This window comes from Palaemon carinicauda, chromosome 3 (genome assembly GCF_036898095.1).
Source record: "Palaemon carinicauda isolate YSFRI2023 chromosome 3, ASM3689809v2, whole genome shotgun sequence".
NCBI classification, from domain to species: Eukaryota; Metazoa; Arthropoda; class Malacostraca; order Decapoda; family Palaemonidae; genus Palaemon; species Palaemon carinicauda.
The window spans coordinates 75,957,028-75,981,700 of record NC_090727.1 but is presented as its reverse complement, the minus strand read 5'-3'; the positions used below and the strand labels follow the sequence as shown (position 1 = coordinate 75,981,700).

The 24,673-nt window shown below is 41.8% G+C and overlaps 1 protein-coding gene across 1 annotated transcript in view; it reads left to right on the top strand.

The window, feature by feature from the left end:
• Positions 1-9,575: 9,575 nt before the first annotated feature.
• LOC137632429 (uncharacterized) overlaps positions 9,576-24,673 on the top strand; it is a 67,827-nt gene continuing 52,729 nt past the window's right edge. Inside the window, 3 exon segments of the mRNA XM_068364364.1 lie at positions 9,576-9,920; positions 9,923-13,736; positions 13,875-14,930. Coding sequence (XP_068220465.1) covers positions 9,668-9,920; positions 9,923-13,736; positions 13,875-14,930 — 5,123 coding nt within the window. The 5' untranslated portion in view covers positions 9,576-9,667.

Genomic DNA, 24,673 nt, shown 5'->3' with positions numbered 1-24,673 from the left:
GCGGGCAGAGGACGCAACCAGGTCATGGGTGTCCTTCTGAATCAAGGAGGTAGCAATCTCCTTTATCAATTCCTCTGGGAAGAGACACTTTGAGAGAGGAGCAAAAAGAAGTTCCGATCTCTGACACGGTGTTACTCCAGCTGACAGGAACGAGCAAAGGTTTTCCCGTTTCTTGAGGACCCCGGAAACGAACGAAGCCGCAAGCTCACTGGATCCGTCACGTATGGCCTTGTCCATGCAGGACATAACGAGCATGGAAGTTTCCTTGTCAGAAGGGGAGATCTTCCTGCTCAACGCTCCCAAACACCAATCCAAAAAGTTAAAAACCTCGAAGGCTCTGAACACTCCTTTCAACAGATGGTCTAAGTCTGAAGGAGACCAACAAATCTTAGAGCGTCTCATGGCTAGCCTGCGGGGAGAGTCTACTAGACTTGAGAAGTCGCCCTGGGCAGAGGCAGGAACTCCCAAGCCGAGAACTTCTCCCGTGGCATACCAGACGCTCGATCTGGAAGAGAGTCTCGCAGGGGGAAACGTAAATGCTGTCTTCCCAAGGTTCTTTTTGGACTGCATCCATTCTCCCAACACTCGTAAAGCTCTCTTAGACGAGCGGGCGAGGACGAGCTTCGTAAAGGCAGGCGCGGATGACTGCGTGCCTAAAGCGAACTCAGATGGAGGAGAGCGTGGGGCCGCAGATACAAACTGATCAGGATACATCTCCCTGAACAGTGCAAGAACTTTCCTAAAGTCCAAGGAGGGTTGTGTGGTCTTGGGTTCGTCGATGTCCGTATGCGGGTCGTCAATGTGTGCAGCGTCGTCATCACCAGAGAGTCCATCATCTGAAAACTGAGGAGGAAGCGGCAAAGGAGTAGGAATCGGCTGGTCAGCTAAGTCCGGCAGCACGGGTGCATGCGTGACTGAACCGGACGCAACGTCATGGAACTGTTGCCCAGTCTGTGAACTGGCAACAACCATAGCAGCGCGGGGGCGCAAAGCGTCTACTCCTGACTGTCTAGTCTGCTGTGGGCGAGTAGTGGTAACCACACTGGGTTGCGGAGGTTGACGCACCGCGTCAAAACAAAACAACTTAGGTTGTTGTTGTAACTCGCGAACGTCAACGGAAGGTTCCGTGCGTCGCTGAACGTCAACATGCGGCTGGCGGGGTACACTGGAACGCATGGGTGGCGGGACTCTCACAGCTGGAGTGCGGGAGAAGGTAGCCTCAGCGTCCACTGGACGCACAACCGTGGGTGGTTGTAGGCTAGAGGTTGGTGCAGCGTCAACCTTCTCCGCATGAAAGTCCTGCATCAATGACGTTAACTGTGACTGCATGGTCTGCAGCAAAGACCACTTAGGGTCTACAGTAGCAGGTGCGGCAACAGACGGTGTTACTGCCTGATGCGGTACCGCTTTGCCTCTCTTAGGAGGTGTGCAGTCATCGGAAGACTGCAGCGAGTCCGAACTGACCCAGTGGCTACAACTGGGCCGTTGGACTTGCGCGGAAGGGACCGACTTGCGCTTAAGAGGCCGCGAGACCTTGGTCCATGGTTTCTTTCAAGAAACCTCTTCCGCAGACGAGGAATAAATGGGCTCTCTCGTCTTCGTGTGGGTGGGGCGATCTTGGTTAGATACGCCCGAAACCACAGAGGGAACGTCTGTTCGCTGATTAAAGCCTCTCGAACCCTTTAGTCGTACGACATTGCTTCTCCCCTGGGCTTGGGAGCTTGCAAGAGGTCCCGGACTGGGAGGACGACAGGCACGAACAGACGAACCCTCAAGCGCAACACTATCTACAACACTTTCCACAACACTACCACTCACTTTGTCACTACCCACAGCACTCTTACACTTCAACTCCTTGACGTCTGCCATGAGTTGGTTACGGTCACTCGCCAATGACTCGACTCTCTCACCCAGAGCCTGGATGGCACGCATCATATCTGCCATCGAAGGTTGTTGAGTGCTAGAAGGGGGATCAGGAGCAACCACTACAGGGGAAGGAATAGGTTGTGGGGCATGAGGAGAGGAAATTTCAACGGAGCGAGATGAACTTCTCCTGACTCTATCTCTCTCTAGCCTACGTGTGTATTTCTGGAATTCGATGAAATCGAATTCCGAAAGCCCAACGCATTCCTCACATCGATCTTCCAATTGACAGGTCTTATTCCGACAATTGGAACAAACGGTGTGAGGATCGATAGAGGCCTTCGGAAGACGCCTTGAACAGTCCCTAGTATTACATTTCCTGAACTTAGGGACTTGAGAAGGGTCAGCCATTTTGAAGTAGTCAAAGGGGAATTCAAAATCTATCCAAAGTCGTCAACAAATAATCCAAAATCAATAAAAGAATGCAAGGATGTATTGAAGATAACGTCTGCAAAGCGAAAGCTCAAAACTAGAAATGTGTACTTCACCAAATATGTGAAAACCAATCCAGTAAGCAACAGCGAATTTAGTAGGTCTTGCCGGTGGCACGACAGAGAGAAAATTGAGTTCTGTGTTTACATTGAGTACTGAGTACCTGCACGACAGATGGCGCTGTTGAAGTACACCCCCTACCTGCATAGCGATCGCTGGCGGATTTCGAGCGTAGAGTTTTTCTGTTGGGCAGCAGAGCTGCAGCTTATATAATCACCGGCTAAGTTTAATATTGAAAAATAGGATTATGATTGGATATATGAATTTGGGCTATATAACCCAGAACTGGGACCATCAAGCGCATAGTTACAAGTAGGAGGAAAAGTCAAGAGGTTGAACAGGAAAATGGTGGAATGGATAAACCAAGTGACAATTGAACATTATTAGGTCATCAACCCTACGGTTACAAAATGATTACGGACAGATAAAGAAATGGCTCACTGTATTTGTAATAATAGTATGCTCACCCTCCGTCAATTGAGAATCAAATGAACTTTACAAAAGAAGACTTCATATAAAAAATACAGAGATTTTGTTTGGTCAATTAGTACAGAGAGGACGATGAAACTCCACTCGGTTGAAACAGACAGACAACACAGGCGAGGAAGTCTGAGCAACGACTTGAACACAACACAAAGAAATAACGAGATCAAATCAGAAGTGGGATTTTAAACACCTTTGCTAAACAATCAATAAAACTGCAAATTATTGTTCCAAGATGTATTGAGCAATCTCTCTCTCGGGACAATCTACCTTCAAATATTATCTAGTTCAACAAACCTCCCTTCCCTGAAGCTGGACCCACAAGAGGTGCCAAAACAGATTGAAATAAAACCTCATCTTCTGCCAAGTGATCATGTTCCTTCTGCAACTCTTCAACACAAAAAGATAATTAAATGAAAGACACAAATAAAGATTGATAGTAAGAAACCACAACAAATAATTTCACACAAACTTAGAATAACTCAAAATTTGCACCAAATTCTTAACAATCAACATAAGTCTGATTTGCCTCAAAATATTTTAATGTCAAAACTAAAGATTGGAAAATTCCGATCAATATAAACTATCATTGAACCTTTTACAAAACATTTCTTAAAGTTAATTTCCCTATTCATAGATGCAGAACTATTTTGACTACTTTTCCTTGAAGCTCTAAAGGCAACTGAAGGAAAACCTCTCGGTCGAACTGTGAAGTCAAAATTGAGAGTTTTCACATCATGACTGAAGTTGAAGAAAATTTTGAAATTACAGAAAAACAAAAGTTATTAGTAAATACTTTGACTAGACCTCTTGGTTAACATTGATCAATGGTAACAAGTATCTCAGAGAAAAAAAAAAACCTGCAAAAAGTTGTTTTTGAAAAAGCAGTTACATAAATAACTAGAAAAGCACTCAGTAGAGTGCAGACCTCCATCACAGCAGCTTATTTCTCGAAATCAGTTTAACTGCCCTTACCAGAATCAATTTAGACCGTAGGTATATTTGAAGTCTGTGTGACAACCAAGTGTGAACTAGGGGTCAATGTTACGGTTAATTCGGTCGACCTTTTGCTCAGCCTTGACCTTTGCCCTAGGACTTCCACGTCTCTACATAACAATTGATCCCTGAAAGATTTCTTGTTACACTTTAAAAAAAAAATGTATTATTCACTGACTCTGGTGATTGTATATATTATGTAATAGTGTTTTAGTGTTGCATTTGAAAAAAAAAAAAAATTTAATTCATAACGAATAAAATCTGAGGTACATATAATTTTCAAGATGTGTTAAAATTAAGATATATATTTTTCTAATACAGAGTTGATTCGGGTAATGGAGTGAAGAGGGAGATATTAATGTTATTAGAAACAGATAATGCAATTAATGTTATTGTAGATGAAAAAAGAGATGAATATTAGATTCCTTCAAGGATTTCGATCGAAATGTATTGGAAAATGGTGGGATGAGATGACAGCGAAGAAACAGAAGAAGTGAAGCTGGGAAAGCTTCACTACTCAATGAATAAAACTGTGGAAGTTGTTCACAAACAAACAAACAAACATAAAATGACCTACCAACTTTGTTGGTGGAGGTATTCATGGCTAGGTCGTAGTTTGAAGACAATACGAACACACTAACAGACATATCTTCAAGACCAATATGGTTTATACACAAATCAGTGAGGAGTTATTTTAGACATAACGAATATCATGATTTAGTCGAACAACCAGAAGTTATCGAGAGAAATCCTTTCGTGTCTAACCCACATCCAAACACTAATGATAATGTTGAATCATCACAACAGATCAAGCAATGTGGCTACTAACACATTCATTACATCAAATATAATATGTTACTCAACATGTAACAAAAGGACACACTTCTTTGATTCAGTGGAACATCAGACAAAATAGTTCTTTGCAATGTTCTGAATCTTCTTCATCTAATGTAAGCTAAAGAAATTAAAACCAATCTTGAATAACTTTCTATCAACCATTTTCTTATTTGGATTTTTCCTAATTATTCAGCGCAGCTGGGGAGTAGGAGGCCCTGGTGGGTCTGCCCACTCACTGTGACCTTGACCTAAGTCCAGTAGGTGGCTGAGGTGGGCAGTGGAACTTGAAGAAATTGGGTTTTTATTCTCTTTATTAAAAGACTTTTCTTTTGGAGGGAAAAGTCCCTATAACTATCTGGGAAATGTTGAAGTACTCTTGTCCATTATAGGACCAAGAGTCCTGACTTCTGTCAACCTCCTGAGAATGAAGATGTCACAGGAGTTTGGTAGCCTTTAATGGAAGAATCTACATCCCTAAGGATATAGTGTATGAGTGTATGGTCGTCTATGAGGAATGGCTTTACATGGATTTCATCTCCTTCCTTTGGGAGATCCTTCAATACAATACAAACATAGCTGGGAGGGAAAACTACTTGGTTGAGTGGCTCACTTGCATCAAGCATTCAGTTCAGAGCATTATGGCATGGCGTCTGTACCTCAGGAGAGGGGAATAAAGAAGAAAACAAGCGGCCGGACATTCTCACGTCTCATTCTACTCTTAGACAAGATGCTTTTCATCTCATGAGGTACATAGGCTCATTACACAACCACAAATCCTAAAGATAGTCTGGCTTTTCCTGACTCCAGAACTTGCACTACGGAATCTTCCTGAAGGAAGGAGAGGAACTGATAGCCATGACTCTGTGAGCTTCTTGCACCTTGGGAGGTCCACCAGATGTATCTCTAGGTGACGAGTACGTGTGCCAGATGGTATTACGAGGACAGAGCAAAACCTTGTTCTTGGATATCCTCTTCTTCACTCTATCGGCGCTGAGATACAGTCTCTGGTACTCTGGTCTGTAAGGCTTTCTTCAGGGAGTGCCATAGCAGCCTCACTAGTCTGGACTTGGAGGGAAAAGATGGAGATGGAAGACTCTAACCTGGAATTATGGATGTCTTGGTTCTGTGTCTCGGCGCAAGGAAAGGAAACCTCCCTTCACTCTAAACGACTCATGAGATACCAGATACCAAAATTTCAAAAGCATAAAGAACAAATATATAATAAATCTTATAAAATCCTAAGCCAACATCTCAGCTAGAAGCTCGAATATAATAAGTGCTATGAAAAGTCTTTTGGAAAGAGGTGGCCCTTTGAAGCCTCCGGCACTCAACAGAGGAGATAGATAAGTTACAAGTATTAGAAAACAAAACTTATGAATTAATAATAAGAGCTACAAAGTATACATCTATCATTGTATCAAGTGCAGAAGTTGGGTCCTCCTGTTACTACACCAGAAATATGTACAAAACTCAACCATGTCAAACATATCAAGAAAGACAATGAAAATGCATTGGTGCAATATATGTTTCTTGACATGTTTTGAAGAACAACTTATGAGAAATAATATCCTGGGTCTCCTCCTCAACGTAAAGCATATACACACAGTAATGAAAGTGTTGGATTAAAAAATATGGGAGGAATATATAAAAAAGAAAGTCATGCTACAACTTAACTACATGGTAACCACACATAGAAGAAGAAAAAAAAATCACTAATGGAAAAGGACAAGATCCACCACTACATTTTAAGGCAAGCACCAACACACTAGATCTGCAATGGAGGAAGAAATGAAAAGAGGCAGATCAAAGAACTCTCATGACGCTCCATTCCCGAGGCCTGAGTTCTCTGGGGGACAAGATTGCTCCAACTCCTCATGAGCACAGACAATTCCTAGGAAGAGGAAAGGTAAGCATTTCCCCGCTGAGACTGATATCAGAAATCAATTGCTGAAATGCTTCGATCGCAGAAATATCCAATCTACAACACCAATGGAAGAAGATGACACAGTCTCTCTCAGGTACTCAGCTGCAGAGGATATTCACAAATATTCAGACATCCACCGTGCAGCGCCTCACGAACAGCCTTTTGCTGGAGAATGTGTTGAATAATCGCCACCAGGGAAGAAACAGGAATGCCACTGAGTGCGATACCTCTGCAGGTGGGACTGATAAAGGAGGTTGGGCCATTTGCCTAGTTCTTTCGGCACCTTGACAAGGAAAATCGGCAGATCTTGAAACCATTTGGTTTGTGGCTATTTGGAATGAATGACTTTGAGTTTTCTTGCCTCGTGACAACGTAATTGATGTTGAAATCCTTTTTTATGAATAAACTATGAAAGGCTTTTCAATTCAAAACCATAAAAACAAACAGATCAGTATGAAAATTAAATAGCTTTCCAAAAAACTGCTTCTGAAATAAATATGAAAATGCTGCTTATATGATTAAACAGGATCAAATATCGTCAAGATATCTCAGAAGATGAGTCCAGTTCGAATGGATGCAAGTTGAGACGAATGTGAACACATGGAGAACAGTAGGCAATAAGAAGCACAAATCTTTGAGCTGATACACAACTCCAACGAGAACTAAGCAGAGGTGCTTTCTGTCTTCATCCTACAGTCAACTTCTCTACATGGAACAGCTAACTCTAGAATCCTCGAGAACAGGAACATGACTGCAAAAGAGACAAAGATGAAGATCCATTTCTGGTTTTCTATTGTACTGGCCACAATTCAGATCAGGTTTACCAGAGCACAGGACCATGTACGCCCATAGAGTCTCCATCAATAGCCACCAAGAACAATCACTCTGAAAAGAGAAAGAAAAACAAACTGTTTAGGTCAATGGCAGCATAGTAATCCGACTGTACTGATCTGTGGTTTAGTCAAAGCGAGAGTTGCTCTACCTGCCAAGTGGTTGGAGCCTAGCCACTATACGATAGGCATTGAATTTAAGCAAAAATGGCTGACACAACCTCTGAAAAACTTGTTAAATTCCGAATCATTTGGCTAAATGTTTTCACAAAATGAATAATCTACGAAGAGAGGTTCTTCAATTTAAAGACTAAGTTAACAGATTCTTGATGACACAAAGATTAAACCATTCAAAGTTTAAGCAAAAACTCTCAAGTAAAAGGAAAAGCTTTCACTTTTGGCACCATGATCAAGGCTTGCTAGAGTTGTAATACCGTCATGAGGAGGTGAGAGATTGCTTGCATAAAGCAAACTCTCAGGTGAAAGGCTACCTTTCACCTTGAACACCATTGGCCATTGGGACAGCTGCCAGGTTCTCCCAGTGACTCTGAAGAGCCAGAGCGCTCTTGTGTTGGAACGTAAGAATGCTTCTGAGCTACCTGGATACATGAACTACCAGGCAAGGACAGCAGGTTGCGCTAGCGACTGCATCTACTGAAATCCCCGAAGGGTTAGCACTCAGCAGGCTTAGAGGGAGAAAGAGACAAGTATATATCTCAAGTGAAAGACTAATTTCCACTTTAGTGGCAGAGGGCAAAGCTTAGCGATTCGATCACTGACCAAGTCTGACGATTGGTCGCAAGGCAACTGCTTCCAATAAGTGAGGCTGAAATGTTGAATCAACAACACTCGCTAAGACGCAAGTTGCTCGTGTGCATCCGTCGACACATCAGCAGACATGGAACAGATGGAACAGACTTCCTTTCTAAAGGATTTTATATCCTAAGACCTCAAAGAAGTCTTACACCATGGCAGTAAAGGTAAGTCCCTGGCAACAGTTATTCACCTTCAACCAATGGAGTCCTGAGTATAATCAAGTCGTCAACTCAAGGAATAAAATCCTTGAGACGCAATCATCAACGGGAAAGAATCCCAAGAGTTAAGTTTCATTTATCATAACCAATGAAGTAGAAGGAAAATGAATGACAGACTGCTGGAAAAAAAAGCCAAGGGATGTATAGAGTAACAAGATGGAGGAGACCTTTGAGTTTGGACGAGACATATGATACAGAAAGGATGATACAAAAGCAGAAGGTATTTATACATGAATTTCAGAGAGGAAATGAAGAAATCAAAGTAGATTGAGATGAGGACCAAAGTGTAGGCAGTGAAGTTAAAAGAAGAGCGGGAAGAGATGAGACAGAACATCCCAGGAAAAGACTGAGTAGTAACACTTGTTTTTAGGGTAATTCAGCCCACAAAATTATATAGATGAAATATCCTTGAGTAAGGAAAATAGGAAGAAAGTATCACTCAACAGGAGGGATGGGTCAAACATATCATTAAAAGAAGAAATGCAAAGATGATGGAACATTTTAGTAACATCATGAATAAGATACAAGAGGGTAATCTGATAAATATATACATTAAGATTTCTTTTGCCCTGTGGTAGGAGAGTAAGAATACTACTACTGTATATTGTACGTGTAGAAGAAAGGAATAAAAGGACATCTGCTGTCTTGTAGTCTTGCTTTTTAGCAAAAGATGAGGCCCACTGCCTATAACTGTGGTTGTTGACTTTAGAAAGGTGTCTTCTGCTTATTCACTTGAAAGGAGTTTCCTTATAGTGTGTCTGAAATAGCACTACCATTTTCTTTTATAACTCATGTTCCAATGTTTTTTTTGTTAGTTTTCTTGGTTGTATATTTAATTGTTTCTCTTACTTGAAGTGTATATTGAAGTACAATTAACTTAGTATTTGATATTTACAAGTCATCATATTTATGAGTGTGAATTTCATAACTATTTTTGCTTAATGTAAGTCTCATTATATTTACTTAAGAGTTTAGTTGTTCTAATAAAATCAGAGGTTTTAAGAAAAACATGGTGTTTCCTTCTAGCCCAAAGCTCTCCTTTTTCCATGCCTTCCTGTACGATGTGGGCTTAATAATCCCCCACATTTTGGTGCCCAGACCCGGGAACACTCCCTCTAAGAAAATAAGTAAGTTGTGCAGTGAAGATAATGGAGAAGTTAAAGAAGACTAGGACTACATGTAGAGGGTGGGTGACAAGAGCTTCCAAGGCATTGAGTGACCTTCTGAAGTCTTCCACCACAACTATTAGTCAATTTGAGTATGCTATCAAGGAATACGACCAGAGACTAGCTAAGTTGGATGAAGTCCAAGAAGCAATAGAAATTGAGGTAGCTGAAGAAGAACTAGAACAACTTTTGGATGAAGCCCATGAGTTTAGAACAGTAAGTGTGCAGCCTAGGATACAGCTGAAGACCAGATAAGGAAGTTAGCAGCACCTGGTTCTAAAGCTGGCAGTATAAGTGGACAGTCTTCATCTCGAGAGTCAGATATCACCAATGTCAAGTTACCCAAGCTGGAGCTACCGAAGTTTAGTGGTGAAGTGACCCAATGGCAGTCCTTCTGGGATCAATATAATTCCCACATCGATGCAGTGATCAGTAAGTTCACTTATTTGCTGTCTTTGCTGGAGGGAGATGCCAGGAATGTAGTGAAGGGATTAGCTCATACCAGTGCTAATTACCAGGTTGCCTGCAAACTACTGAAAGAACGCTACTACAAGCCAGAAAGGATTATTTTTGCTCATGTTCAGGCATTGTTAAATGGTGAGGTCAACATTAATGTCAGCGGACCCAAAGGTGTGGCACAGCTGTGGAAATTACGAGATGACATTCTAATACACATCCGCAGTTTGGAGGCGCTAGGAATCACAGGAAAACAATGTGAAGTGTTTCTTACACCTATCATCCTCTCCCGTTTGCCAAGTGAACTGCGGCTAGAGTGGGCCAGGGATGGTGATGGACATAAGAGTGATTTAGATTGGTTATTGACATTCTTAGACAAGGAAATTTCAAGATTAGAAAGGTCTGAAGCCTTTAAGGGAAAGAGTAGTATTGAAGTAAAGAAAATTGAAAATAAGAGTTCTAAAGACAAGGTGTATTCAGCCGCAGCCCTTCATGCTTCGTCCAAGCAAGAAAACACAATGTGCAGTTTCTGTGCCAAGAAGCACAAATCGGAAAACTGTTATGGTGTGCTAGAATTGAGTGGAAAGGAGCGAGGTGAAAAAATAAGAAGTTTAGGCCTATTTTTCAAGTGTTTGAAGAGTGGACACATGTCAAGAGACTGTAAAGCTCGTACAAGGTGTACAAAGTGTAACGGTGCCCATTCTACCTTAATGTGTGGCGTTAGGCTGGAAATGAACCTTAAGAAGGAGGAAAATGAAGCAAAGGAAGATGCTATTGGCACTGAAAAGCCTGGCGATGTGGCACTTCTAACAGGGCAAGGTGGTAACTGTGCCATTTTACAAACTGCCAAAGTTCAGGTGAGTGGTAGTGATGGTACTGTTGTCACTGCTCGGGTAATGTTTGATAATGGTGCAGACAGGTCTTATATTAGTAGCAAATTTGTGAAGAAATGTAAACCACAATGGATCACTAGTGCACCTATGCCATACTCTAGTTTTGGTGGTCATAGTAGTGGAAAAAATGAACACAGAAATGTTTATGAGTTAAAGTTGTGGGACTCTGACAAGAAGGTGGTACGTATTATTGCTGCGGAGATTCCCAGAATATGTCAATCCTTGGTTAGGCCTATTGTACCAGATTCAGTGCTTAACTCTTTTTCTCATGTTGTATTAGCTGATGATTACCACCATGATTCTCCCATTGAGATTGATATACTGATTGGTCTAGATTTCTACTGGACACTGATTTCTCCTGTAGATGCCTTCCAAATTAACCATGTCGTAGCCATGAAGTCTCTCTTTGGTTATGTCTTGAGTGGCAGGCTGTATAAAACCAATGATTCTTGTACCTACTCTGTACCACAATTATTGTGTATCTCCTCTGTTTCAGATTCAGATTTGTGTAAGTTTTGGTATTTGGAAACTGTAGGGGTTAAGCCTAGGGAATTAGTTGAAAGTTATAGTGAAACCAAAGTTTTCAAAGAATTTGAGAGTACTGTGAAGTTTGTGAATGGTCGCTATGAGGTTGCACTGCCATGGAAGGATGATTCTGCTAAGGAAAGGCTTTTAAATAATGTTGTCATAGCCCATAAAAGGTTAGGTAGGCTAATGGTTAAGTTAGAACACGATAAGGAGCTTAAGAAAGAGTATCAAAAGGTGTTTGATGATTATGAGTCTGATCACATAATAGAAGAGGTACCAAGGCAGGAAATTTCAGGTGTGAATCCTGTGTACTATATGCCTCATCGTCCGGTAGTTAAGTTAAGTAGTTCAAGTACTAAGATAAGACCTGTGTTTGATGCCTCTTCCTCTTGTTACAATGGTGTATCATTGAATGACTGTTTGTCCTCAGGCCCATCAGTCAACCCTGACTTGGTTGAGGTGCTCATTCGTTTTCGTCGTTGGCCCATTGCTGTTACAGCTGATATAAGAAAGGCCTTTTTGCAAATTAGTGTACAAGAGAAAGACAGAGATGTTCATAGATTTTTGTGGCCAAGAGACGATGGTACAATACGGCACATGAGATTCACACGTGTACCCTTTGGTAACACAGCGAGCCCATTTCTGTTAAATGCCACAATCAAACATCATTTGGATAAGTATCCCCCAACTAGTGTAGTGCAAGATTTGAAGTCTAACATGTATACAGACAATTGGTTGAGTGGTGCAGATTCTGCTGTAGAAGCAGCTGATAAATTTTGTGAAGCCCGTAGCATTTTAGCTGATGCTAGTATGGACCTTACAAAACTTGTATCAAATAGTTTGCTAATTACTTCTCAGTTATGTGACAACAAGGTACCCTTTATAAATTCTGATGAACCCAATACTGTATTAGGCCTGAAGTGGTGTAACTCACTGGACAGTTTCTCCTTTGATGGCATAAACTCAGATTCCTTTGTAGAAGTAGTCTGTACTAAGCGAAGTATCCTTAGTGTGATAGCCAAGATTTTTGACCCTTTAGGGTTAATAAGTCCATATGTTATGTATGGCAAGATACTTTTTCAGGAACTCTGGAAACTGGGTTTGACTTGGGATCAAGAAATGCCATCAGGGTTGAAGCTAAAGTTCCTTAGTAGTGAGCATTTTAAGAATTATCAGATAGATAGATGTTATTTTTCACCAAAGGCCTGGGGGAAGCTTAGTCATATGGAGCTACATGGGTTTGGTGATGCCTCTGAAAAGGGCTATGGGGCTTGTGTGTACCTGCGAGTGCCTGTGGAGAACGGCTCATACAAGGTGTCATTAGTGTCCTCTAAGTCAAGAGTTGCTCCCATAAAGACAATTACATTGCCGAGGTTAGAACTCATGGGATGTCTTTTGTGTTCACGATTAGTCAACTTTGTGAAGAATACCCTTAACCTAGATAACTGTGTTAGAGTTAGGTGTTGGACAGATTCTACCATTGCTCTGTCATGGATTCAAAGAGATGCTAGTAAGAAGGACCTATTTGTAGCTAATCGGGTAAAGGAAATCAGAGAGTTAACACCTCCAAGTTGCTGGCAACATTGTGTAAGTAAGGACAATCCAGCTGACCTGATAACACGAGGTCTGTTGGCAGACAAGCTTGTGGATAGTACTATGTGGCTCTATGGGCCTAGTATGTTAAAAGAATCCCAATACCAGGAAAGGGAAGGTAACCCAGTTAAGTATAAAGATGAAATAGGCATAGAAAGTACTGCTGTCTGTCTTAATGTACAAGGCGTGCCAGACAACCCTTTGATAGATTTAGACCGATACAGTAAATTAAGCAAGGTGTTAAGAGTTACAGCTTATGTCTTAAGATTTATCATAAATTGTAGAAATAGTAATAACGAAGTGGCAGGCCCTCTCATTACTGAAGAGATCGATTTTGCTAAGTTGAAGTTGATTTACTGCATCCAAAGAGAAGTGTTTTCTGCAGAAATAAAGGTACTTTTGGGTAAAAAGGCTATCCCTCAATGGTCTAAATTAAGAAATCTTGACCCCTTTCTAGATGATAAAGGCTTAATAAGAGTTAGGGGACGTCTTGAGTTTTCTAACTTGGACTATGACACTAAACATCCTATCATAATTCCAAAGGGTCAATTTGCTAAACTGTTGATCAGATTTCAGCACAGGTTTTTAAAGCATGCAGGTGTGGATACCGTAATTTCATCCCTACAAAATAACTTTTGGATTATAGGAATGAGGAGATTAGCTAAGACAGTAATAAAGGAATGTTTAAGTTGCCGTTAGCATAATTCAAAACCTTGTAGTCAGCCTGTGGCTCCATTACCTAAAGAAAGAGTAAGGACTTCTCCACCATTTGATGTAACAGGCTTAGATTATGCAGGCCCCCTCTTTTGTGCTGATTGTCCTAGTAAGAAATTTTATGTATTGTTGTTCACTTGTGGTGTTGTAAGAGCTGTACACCTAGAGCTTACAGAATCTTTATCCTTGCCTGACTGCTTATTGGCTATAAGAAGATTTGTTGCCAGGAGAAGTTTACCTAGTGTTATATATTCAGATAATGCAAAGACTTTTGTAGCTGCTAGGTATGAAGTACAAAGGCTGTATGGCCACTTGGCTCCCAAATGGAACTTTATTGCCCCTCGTGCTCCCTGGTGGGGGGGCTGGTGGGAGAGACTTATTAGGTCAGTTAAGCTTGCCTTGAGAAAGACACTGAATCTGAACTATGTAAGTAAGAGTGAATTAGAAACTATACTAGTAGAAATAGAGTCCTGTATTAATTCCAGACCATTGACCTATGTGAGTGATGAACTTGATTCCATTCATTATCTCACTCCATCACATTTTATCCTAGGAAGAGCTCCACACTGTAAATCCTTAAGAAATTTTGAGCCATGTAAGGTGACTTCCAGGGACTTGAATGAAAGAGAAGTTTTAAGAAACCAGAACCTAGAACATTTTTGGAAAATTTGGAGTAACAATTATATAACCAATTTGCCTCAAGTTGTTAAAGGATTCAATAGAAAATGTGATTTGTCTATGGGTGACCTTGTGTTGATAAAGGAGGATAACCTCCCTAGATTGAAGTGGCCTCTTGGGGTTATTGTAGATGTTTTTAAAGGTAGAGATGGACTTGTAAGAAGTGTAAGGCTCAAAACTAAAAAGGGAGAAATGACTAGACCCATTCAAAGATTGTATAATCTTGAAGTAGGTAGATCTGAAGATTTGATTACTACTGATGCACCCTGTGAGGATTTTGATAGAGATGTATGTGATAATCCTCAAATGCCTGTCCATACTGTTAGTGATGAGGATGTATTTCCAAAGTCTAAGTCTGGTAGAGTAATTAAGCCTCCTACTAAGTTAGATTTATAATAGTCACTGTAAGACATGCAGTTGTGCATGTCAAGCAAAGCTTAATGTGTTTATTTTGTAAAACTACATTACTAATTTTTATTATGTAATTTTCTGCCATGTATGATTTAGATAAGGTCTAAGTTGTGCTCTTTAATAGGTGGCTTCGTCCCCTATTGCCGGGAGGATGTTGACTTTAGAAAGGTGTCTTCTGCTTATTCACTTGAAAGGAGTTTCCTTATAGTGTCTGAAATAGCACTACCATTTTCTTTTATAACTCATGTTCCAATGTTTTTTTTGTTAGTTTTCTTGGTTGTATATTTAATTGTTTCTCTTACTTGAAGTGTATATTGAAGTACAATTAACTTAGTATTTGATATTTACAAGTCATCATATTTATGAGTGTGAATTTTATAACTATTTTTGCTTAATGTAAGTCTCATTATATTTACTTAAGAGTTTAGTTGTTCTAATAAAATCAGAGGTTTTAAGAAAAACATGGTGTTTCCTTCTAGCCCAAAGCTCTCCTTTTTCCATGCCTTCCTGTACGATGTGGGCTTAATAATCCCCCACAGTGGTTAAGGACTGCAAGATCATGCGATCGTAACAACCCTCTGCCAAGTGGAACAGACAATGATGCAGGTGAGCACACTAGGATTATGTTAGTTAAGGCAAACTCAAAACTTATATTAATCCTGAAGAGGAACATCGTTCACTCTTCTCAGTAGTCTGAGCATCAAGATCTCAGGTTACATCCCGAGATGTACCAGGTCTTGTGCTGGTTGCAGAGAGGACTTCTCATGATTTACTACAGCCTCCAGATCATGGCAAAACTCAAGGAATTTGTCTCAATGAAGGGAAAGGATCTCCATCAAGTCTGCGAGAATCAGCTAATCGTCTAGGTAACGAAGTAGATGACTGCTGTGAGACTACGTTGCCACTAGGGAGAAGACCCTCGTGAATGCCTGGGGGGTTGAGGACAGGCCAAAGCACAACACCTTGAATTGGTACATCTGGTTGTTCAGGATGAATCTTAGGTACTTCCTTAATAGTCCATGAGCCAGACAAGATATCAGTACCACCTCTGGTGGCAAAACGTTTTTAGTACCAATTTGTTGATTGGGTCCCTATAAGTATATTTAAATATGATAACCTCTTCAACGGAGTATCTTTAATATATTTTTAGGCCACTCAAAGTTTCGCTATTATTTTTCATTTTATTTTATTTATTTTATTTTTACAACCTTTGTAATTTGTTGTGAATGTGGGGGTTTTCCATCAATAAATGGTGTGTGAACCCATGATAATGTTAGAAGATAAGACTACTGTATTAAAAATAAGATTTACCTCAGATCTGCAGCAGTTGAAGGACACCCTCCTTCAAGAATATGGTCCTGGCTAGATGGTCCTAGCAGGACTTGAGACCTAGGAGGTAAGCCACAGTCCTCTGGTCTTATAGAGGCCAATCTGGGATCAGTAATGCCTTTCTTAGAATCTGGGATCTCAGATGTCGAGTGTTAGTTCTTCAGTATGGTCAAGTGTCCTATCTCTCTCCCGAGAAGCAAAGACGACTCCTTCCTCCTAGCCTCCTTAGGTTATACGACCTTCAGTGGTATGGGAGGAGAAACTATTACTTCTGCAGTTAGAGTGAGAGGTTTGGGTTCATCCAAGTCCATCTCTAGCCCCTGCTAGTTCTAGGGTGATGAGAGTTGTCTGTGGTGGATTTGAATGTCATTGTCCTTTTATTTTCTTCTGAGACGTAAACAGGATAATTCCCCATTCTCTCCCACTCAGGGTAATGGCAGGTGTTGGAGGCCTTCGAGTCCAGGTACCGTTGATACCTGCATGACCAATGAGGGGAAGGAAGGAGAGGGGCCGTCAGAGGAGGCGCCTGTCTTGCAGTACAGTAGTGCTACTGCATCTAGGGTATGAAAGGAGACTAGTCTTCCCAGAGGACTCTGATGCCTCAAAAGGAATGTGTAGGGTAACTGGGGGGTTACAACAGAAGGTACTTGGGTCACAAGTTCTGCGAACCAGGGTGTATCCTTCGTAAAGGAAAGGGCATCCATTGGAGCACTGCTCACATGCTTCCCTCACTTCTCAAGTGTAACAAGGAAGGGGCAAGCACAACCAGCTGACCTGTCATGTTCATCAAGAATGTTCGCTTTCACAGGAAGGCGAGTACGCTCTACATGAGCATTGCAAACAAGCGCACCCTTGCTAATGGAGTAAGTAGGGCGAACAGTAGAGCAGAGATTGTCACCAAAGTGAAGTGAACATTGGCGAGCAACTGTAGAGGCGTGATCAGGTAAGGTGGCAAGTACCAGTGTTTATTCTCTTGCTGTCGATGTACAGTGCGATGGCGAGCAACTGCGCCCTACTAAGGTAGAGCGTACTTGTGGTATTTTCATTCCTGAAGCCTAATATATTGGCTAGTATGTCTGTACTAATCCACAACTGTTCTCATTCGAGTGATGAGGCAGGACAAACAAAGAGTGGAAGAGCAGAAGCAGAAGTTGCTAAAGCTTGGGCCACAAGATGCTCCTTTGGAAAATTACCTTGTCTCAAGGAAGACGACACTGGTCAACCCATGGGGAGGCAGGTGCAGCTGTGTCCCTAAGGGCAGAACCTCTAGCAGCTGTTCCTTAGAGGGGTATCCCTAGTGCCACAAGAAAGGCCGCAGCTCTCACTTTGCTAGGGGAAGTGCTAGTGTCCTCAAAACCATAAGGTTTTTCAGGGTTCAAGCAGCCACCACTCTTACTCGACCAATCCCCAAAGGAAACCAACTGAACAGAGTCAGCTTGGATGGAACGAGCCAATGGAGTAAGACACTGGAACTTCTTCACCTTCGGGGATGACCCCGAAGGAGAAGTGTCTCTTTTGGCCTTCTGCTGACTACCGAACAGCAACCACTGGGAGGATGGCCACGCCCGACAAACATCCCAAGGAGACTCCTACAAACAGGAGTGACCTCTGCACACAGGACAAAGGGCATGAGGATCCATTTCCGAGGCTGACATGAAAGTGCCACAAGGGTGACCTTCCGCGCCAGGACATACCCACTTAGTCGAGCCTCACAATACACTCACTCCTGATAAAGAAAAATAATCTTTATTTTAAAGTTTTAAGACAATTTGTATTATTCCTAAGTAATAGGCTCTACTGAGCCAAAATTAAAAGTGACGTTATACCATTGGTGTTTGCGTGAGTAGGGTGGTTAGTGTACCCCTCGCTAACTTGCAGTTGGTGGTTATACTTTGCTAAAAAGTCTTTTGGCTAATTTTCAGCTTTTTCTAAGATACATATCCACTGTAAAGATCAAAGAGGTTTGTATTAGGTATTGGAACAAATCATGAATTAGTTAACTTTTACATTAATAGCTTTATACATTTCACCCAGCTGAGTCAACCTTTCTCCAAAGTTTGGGAGCCAAATATTGTGTGTATATGAAAACATAAGAATTCCTGTTTATTCAGTTACAGACTGCAGTTTAAATCATTACAGCATACCACTGAAATATAAAGAAACAATTTTGCTGATCATAGGTACAGAGTACAGTAAAGTATTTGCTAAATATTATGAACAAAAAGAGGAAAAATTATAGGTTTTAATATTAATATTTTTGTGTATATAATTTTGCTTGACCTCATCAGAGACTAACAAGTTCAAATTTTCAAGATCCATCGTCAACAAAATCATGTTACTTTTGTAAACAAAACCAAAATTACGTTAATTTGTTGGAGTAAACATAGTGTTAACTAATGACCTAAATTGTTAGCCAATGTGGAGTAAACAGTGTAGCCATGTCCCCTACATTATTATGAAGGAATTGGAATAAAATCTAACTTTCAGCCACTTGCCTCTGTGACTTTAGAGCACCATGGCTTACGTTCTTCTTCTTCTTCTTTGAATATTCATTTGTTAACTGCCAATGTTCAAGATTTAGAAATAAATATCTTAAATCCTAAATACTTTCTGTATAGAGACCTGTGCATTTAATAATACTGAAGTGATAAGGATCTAAAGTCTAAATGAAATATGAAAATTGTTGTGAAAATAATTTATTCAATTATTAAATGCATGTTAAAAATACAATATCTGAAATTAGTAATTATTTGTTACAATAAGAGAATATTACAAAATATGCTTCAATTACATACAAATAAGCAGGCAAAAATTAGGAGAAATATTCAAAGTCAATTTACAACTTTACAGACAAAACATTCCCTTTTCTTTATAGTCCAACTGGCAAATATATTCATTTAGGAAGAACTTCAAAGTAAGGTATCATTTCGTACTTTGGAAGTCTGAACTTTCCTTCAGAATTCGAATTAAAAAGGAACCTTTCTATCAGCTAGGACACCATCAGGTAAGAAAACTTGTGACAAAGTTTGACACATCATCAATGCACTGAAAAGGAACCTTTCTATCAGCTAGGACACCATCAGGTAAAAAAAATGTTGTGTCAATGCACAAGAAGAGGATACAAGATAACTCACTGTGCCTTTTGCACAGTTAGTTTTGGCAAAGTCTATCCCAAGATTGTCTTCCAGTTAAAAATGGTTGAGCTACAAAGATAACTAGTTAGTTTGAAAGGTATTAAATAATGATCATGAGTAGAGTCACACAGAAGAAATACACAATACGTGCATTCAATAGACTAATCTTATCACTGGTCAACATACTGTTAAGAGTATCACAATACTTTGGTGTTTGAGCTCATTCAGTATTGGGACAGACAGGGGATGAATGAGCAGCAAAAGAGGCCAGTGGTGGGGGCTCAAGGACTTACTGTCTTGTCTGATCTTTCTGGAGCTTTGAGGACATAAATCCCCACATGAGTTTCATGAAAGAGTCTGTGGAAGGAGAAAGACGAACTGAGTGGTAATTTCTGAGAGGAGCGAAGAGCCAACATTACACATTACAAGAACATTTGGCATAATCAAATGCTATTATGAACTCGCAATCAAGTTAAAGCTATAGAAAACTGATCCTGAATCTTAAGTCATGACCTAGATTGGCACTAATCTCCTTAGAATATTCTAAAAAAAAAAAATTAATTTTCTTGTAATAATCATGAGATCCAACGTCCTAGAAACCCCATACTGGCAGTGATAGAGGACATATTCCGTGGACTCAAAAATTCCTGAGAAATTAATCAAGTTGTAAATACCATCAAACTTCATTTCCTTAATGATAACTGCTTGACTGCCAAAGCCTAGGGCCAGGGAGGCCGTTTAGCATCAGAATGAAGGGGGAAGAGCTGAATTTGCACCATGAAACTGAAAGCTAAGAGAGGTGGGAAGAAAAAGGTGGAGAGGGAGAGAGAGAGAGAGAGATACAGCAACAGATGGACACACAAATATTTGTTCTCTTATATCTTATGTTTGCAATACTGTCTATTCTTCCGATGAAGTTTGTCCATTTAACCTAATGGTCTTTCTTTGACTTGTGTTTGGATTTGAGATAAAAATATCAGGAAGAGGAGGAAAAATATTTTAATTATAAAATAAATTTTTGAATATACTTACCCGGTGAATATATAGCTGCAACTCTGTTGCTCGACAGACAAACTGTACAGAAAAAACTCGCCAGCGATCGCTATACAGGTTGCGGGTGTGCCCAACAGCGCCATCTGTCGACCAGATACCAAGCTCTATGTAAACAAAGACTCAATTTTCTCCTCGTCCTACTGCGTCTCTATTGGGGAGGAAGGGAGGGTCGTTTAATTTATATATTCACCGGGTAAGTATATTCAAAAATTTATTTTATAATTAAAATATCATTTTTAAATATTTAACTTAGCCGGTGAATATATAGCTGATTCACACCCAGGATGGTGGGTAGAGACCAGTAATATATGTTTACATTTTATGAGCTAAGAGTTTTTTATTTCATTTTAGAAGTTATCAAAATAACAAAAACAAAATAAATAGGTACCTGGTAAGGAAGTCGACTTGAACGATTACTCTGCCTTATAAGTACGTCTTCCTTACGGAGCCTCGCGATCCTCTTAGGATGCTGATCGACCCCTAGGAGCTGAAGTATCAAGGGTTGCAACCCATACAACAGGACCTCATCAAACCCCTAATCTAGGCGCTCTCAAGAAATGACTTTGACCACCCGCCAAATCAACCAGGATGCGAAAGGCTTCTTAGCCTTCCGGACAACCCATAAAAACAACATTAAAAACATTTCAAGAGAAAGATTAAAAGGATATGGAATTAGGGAATTGTAGTGGTTGAGCCCTCACCCACTACTGCACTCGCTGCTACGAATGGTCCCAGTGTGTAGCAGTCCTCGTAAAGAGACTGGACATCCTTTAGATAAAAAGACGCGAACACTGATTTGCTTCTCCAATAGGTTGCGTCCATTATACTTCGCAGAGATCTATTTTGCTTAAAGGCCACGGAAGTTGCAACAGCTCTAACTTCGTGCGTCTTCACCTTAAGCAAAGCTTGGTCTTCCTCACTCAGATGTGAATGAGCTTCTCGTATTAACAGTCTGATAAAGTATGATAAAGCATTCTTTGACATAGGCAAAGATGGTTTCTTAACTGAACACCATAAAGCTTCAGATTGGCCTCGTAAAGGTTTAGTACGCTTTAAATAGAACTTAAGAGCTCTCACAGGGCATAAGACTCTTTCTAGTTCATTGCCTACAATCTCCGATAAGCTGGGAATATCGAAAGATTTAGGCCAAGGCCGAGAAGGCAGCTCATTTTTGGCTAGAAAACCAAGTTGTAGCGAACAGGTGGCTTTTTCTGACGAAAATCCGATGTTCTTGCTGAAGGCATGAATCTCACTGACTCTTTTAGCTGAGGCTAAGCATACCAGGAAAAGTGTCTTTAGAGTGAGATCTTTCAGGGAGGCTGATTGTAGCGGCTCAAACCTGTCTGACATGAGGAATCTTAGTACCACGTCTAAATTCCAACCAGGGGTAGCCAAACGACGCTCCTTGGTGGTCTCAAAAGACTTAAGGAGGTCTTGAAGATCTTTATTGTTGGAAAGATCTAAGCCTCTATGCCGGAAGACCGATGCCAACATGCTTCTGTAGCCCTTGATAGTGGGAGCTGAAAGGGATCGTCCTTTTCTCAGGTATAAGAGAAAATCAGCTATTTGAGCTACAGAGGTACTGGTCGAGGATACAGAAACTGACTTGCACCAGTCTCGGAAGACTTCCCACTTCGATTGGTAGACTCTAATGGTGGATGCTCTCCTTGCTCTAGCAATCGCACTGGCTGCCTCCTTCGAAAAGCCTCTAGCTCTCGAGAGTCTTTCGATAGTCTGAAGGCGGTCAGACGAAGAGCGAGGAGGCTATTGTGTACCTTCTTTACGTGAGGCTGACGTAGAAGGTCCACCCTTAGAGGAAGACTTCTGGGAACGTCTACTAGCGATCGAAGTACCTCGGTGAACCATTCTCTCGCGGGCCAGAGGGGAGCAACTAGCGTCAACCTTGTCCCTTCGTGAGAGGCGAACTTCTGCAGTACCTTGTTGACAATCTTGAACGGTGGGAATGAGTAGAGATCCAGATGTGACCAATCTAGGAGAAAGGCATCTATATGTATTGCTGCTGGGTCCGGGACTGGGGAGCAATAGATTGGAAGCCTCTTGGTCAGCGAGGTTGCAAAGAGATCTATGGTTGGTTGGCCCCAAGTGGCCCAAAGTCTCTTGCACACATCCTTGTGGAGGGTCCATTCTGTTGGAATTACTTGCCCTTTCCGACTGAGACAATCTGCTATGACATTCAAGTCGCCTTGGATGAACCTCGTTACTAGGGAGATGTCTTGACCTTTTGACCAGATGAGCAGGTCCCTTGCGATCTCGTACAACGTCAGTGAGTGGGTCCCTCCTTGTTTGGAGATGTACGCCAAGGCCGTGGTGTTGTCTGAGTTTACTTCCACCACTTTGCCTCGAAGGAGAGACTTGAAGCTTTTCAAGGCCAGATGTACTGCCAACAGCTCCTTGCAGTTGATATGCATGTTCCTCTGACTCGAGTTCCACAGTCCTGAGCATTCCCGACCGTCTAGTGTCGCGCCCCAGCCCACGTCCGATGCGTCCGAGAAGAGAACGTGGTTGGGAGTCTGAACAGCCAGGGGAAGGCCCTCTCTTAAGTTGATATTGTCCTTCCACCAAGTCAGACAAGACTTCATCTTTTCGGAAATCGGGATCGAGACCGCTTCTAGCGTCTTGTCCTTTTTCCAGTGAAAAGCTAGATGGTATTGAAGCGGACGGAGGTGTAGTCTTCCTAGTGACACAAATTGTTCCAGGGATGATAGCGTCCCTACCAGACTCATCCACAGCCTGACTGAGCAGCGTTCCTTCTTCAGCATGTTCTGGATGAATAACAGGGCTTGTCTTATTCTGGGGGCCGACGGAAAAGCCCGAAAAGCTAGACTGTGAATCTCCATCCCTAAATACACAATAGTTTGGGATAGGACCAGTTGCGACTTTTCCAAATTGACTAGGAGTCCCAATTCCTTGGTCAGATCTAGAGTCCACTTGAGATCCTTCAGACAGCGACGACTGGAAGAGGCTCTGAGAAGCCAGTCGTCCAAATAAAGGGAGGCTCGGATGTCCGATAAGTGGAGGAATTTGGCTACATTCTTCATCAGCCTCGTAAACACGAGAGGAGCTGTGCTTAGACCAAAGCACAGGGCCCGAAACTGGTAGACCACATTTTCGAAAACGAATCTCAGAAAAGGTTGGGAGTCTGAGTGAATGGGGACGTGGAAGTAGGCGTCCCTTAGGTCTAGGGAGACCATCCAGTCTTCCCTTCTGACCGCTGCTAAGACTGACTTTGTGGTCTCCATGGAGAACTTCGTCTTTGTGACAAAGACATTCAGAGCACTGACGTCTAGCACTGGTCTCCACCCTCCTGTCTTCTTTGAAACCAGGAAGAGGCGGTTGTAGAATCCCGGTGATTGAAGATCCGAGACTTTGACCACCGCTCCCTTCTCTAGCAAAAGAGACACTTCCAGTTTCAGGGCTTGTCTCTTTTCTTCCTCTCTGTACCTGGGAGAGAGATCGATGGGAGACGTTGCTAGAGGGGGTTTGCGTACAAAAGGGATTTTGTACCCCTCTCTGAGCAACTTCACAGATTGTGAATCTGCGCCTCTTCTCTCCCAGGCTTGCCAGAAGTTCTTGAGTCTGGCTCCCACTGCTGTCTGAAGTTGCGGGCAGTCAGACTCTGCCCTTAGAGGACTTGGATCCTTTCCTCTTCCCTCGCTTCCCTTCGGCACGAGCACCTCCTCTGCTGGAGGCTCTGCCACGAAAGGGCGGAATAAAGCGAGACGCTGGAGTGTCAATCCTCGGTCTAGCAGACAAAGTAGGCAAAGGGGGAGCTTTGCGAGCTGAGGACGCAACTAGATCGTGAGTGTCCTTCTGCACTAACGAAGCAGCTATTTCCTTTATCAGGACTTCTGGAAATAGGCACTTGGAAAGGGGAGCAAAGAGAAGCTCAGATCTCTGGCATGGTGTAACTCCAGCAGACAGGAACGAGCAGAGAGACTCTCGCTTTTTCAGGACTCCGGACGCAAATGAGGCAGCAAGCTCATTGGACCCATCACGGACGGCCTTGTCCATGCAGGACATAATGAGCAAAGAAGTCTCTTTATCTGTCGAAGAGATTTTCCTGCTCAGGGCTCCTAGGCACCAGTCTAAGAAGTTAAAGACTTCAAAAGCCCTAAAGATTCCTTTCATAAGGTGGTCCAGGTCCGATGATGACCAACAAATCTTTGAGCGTCTCATGG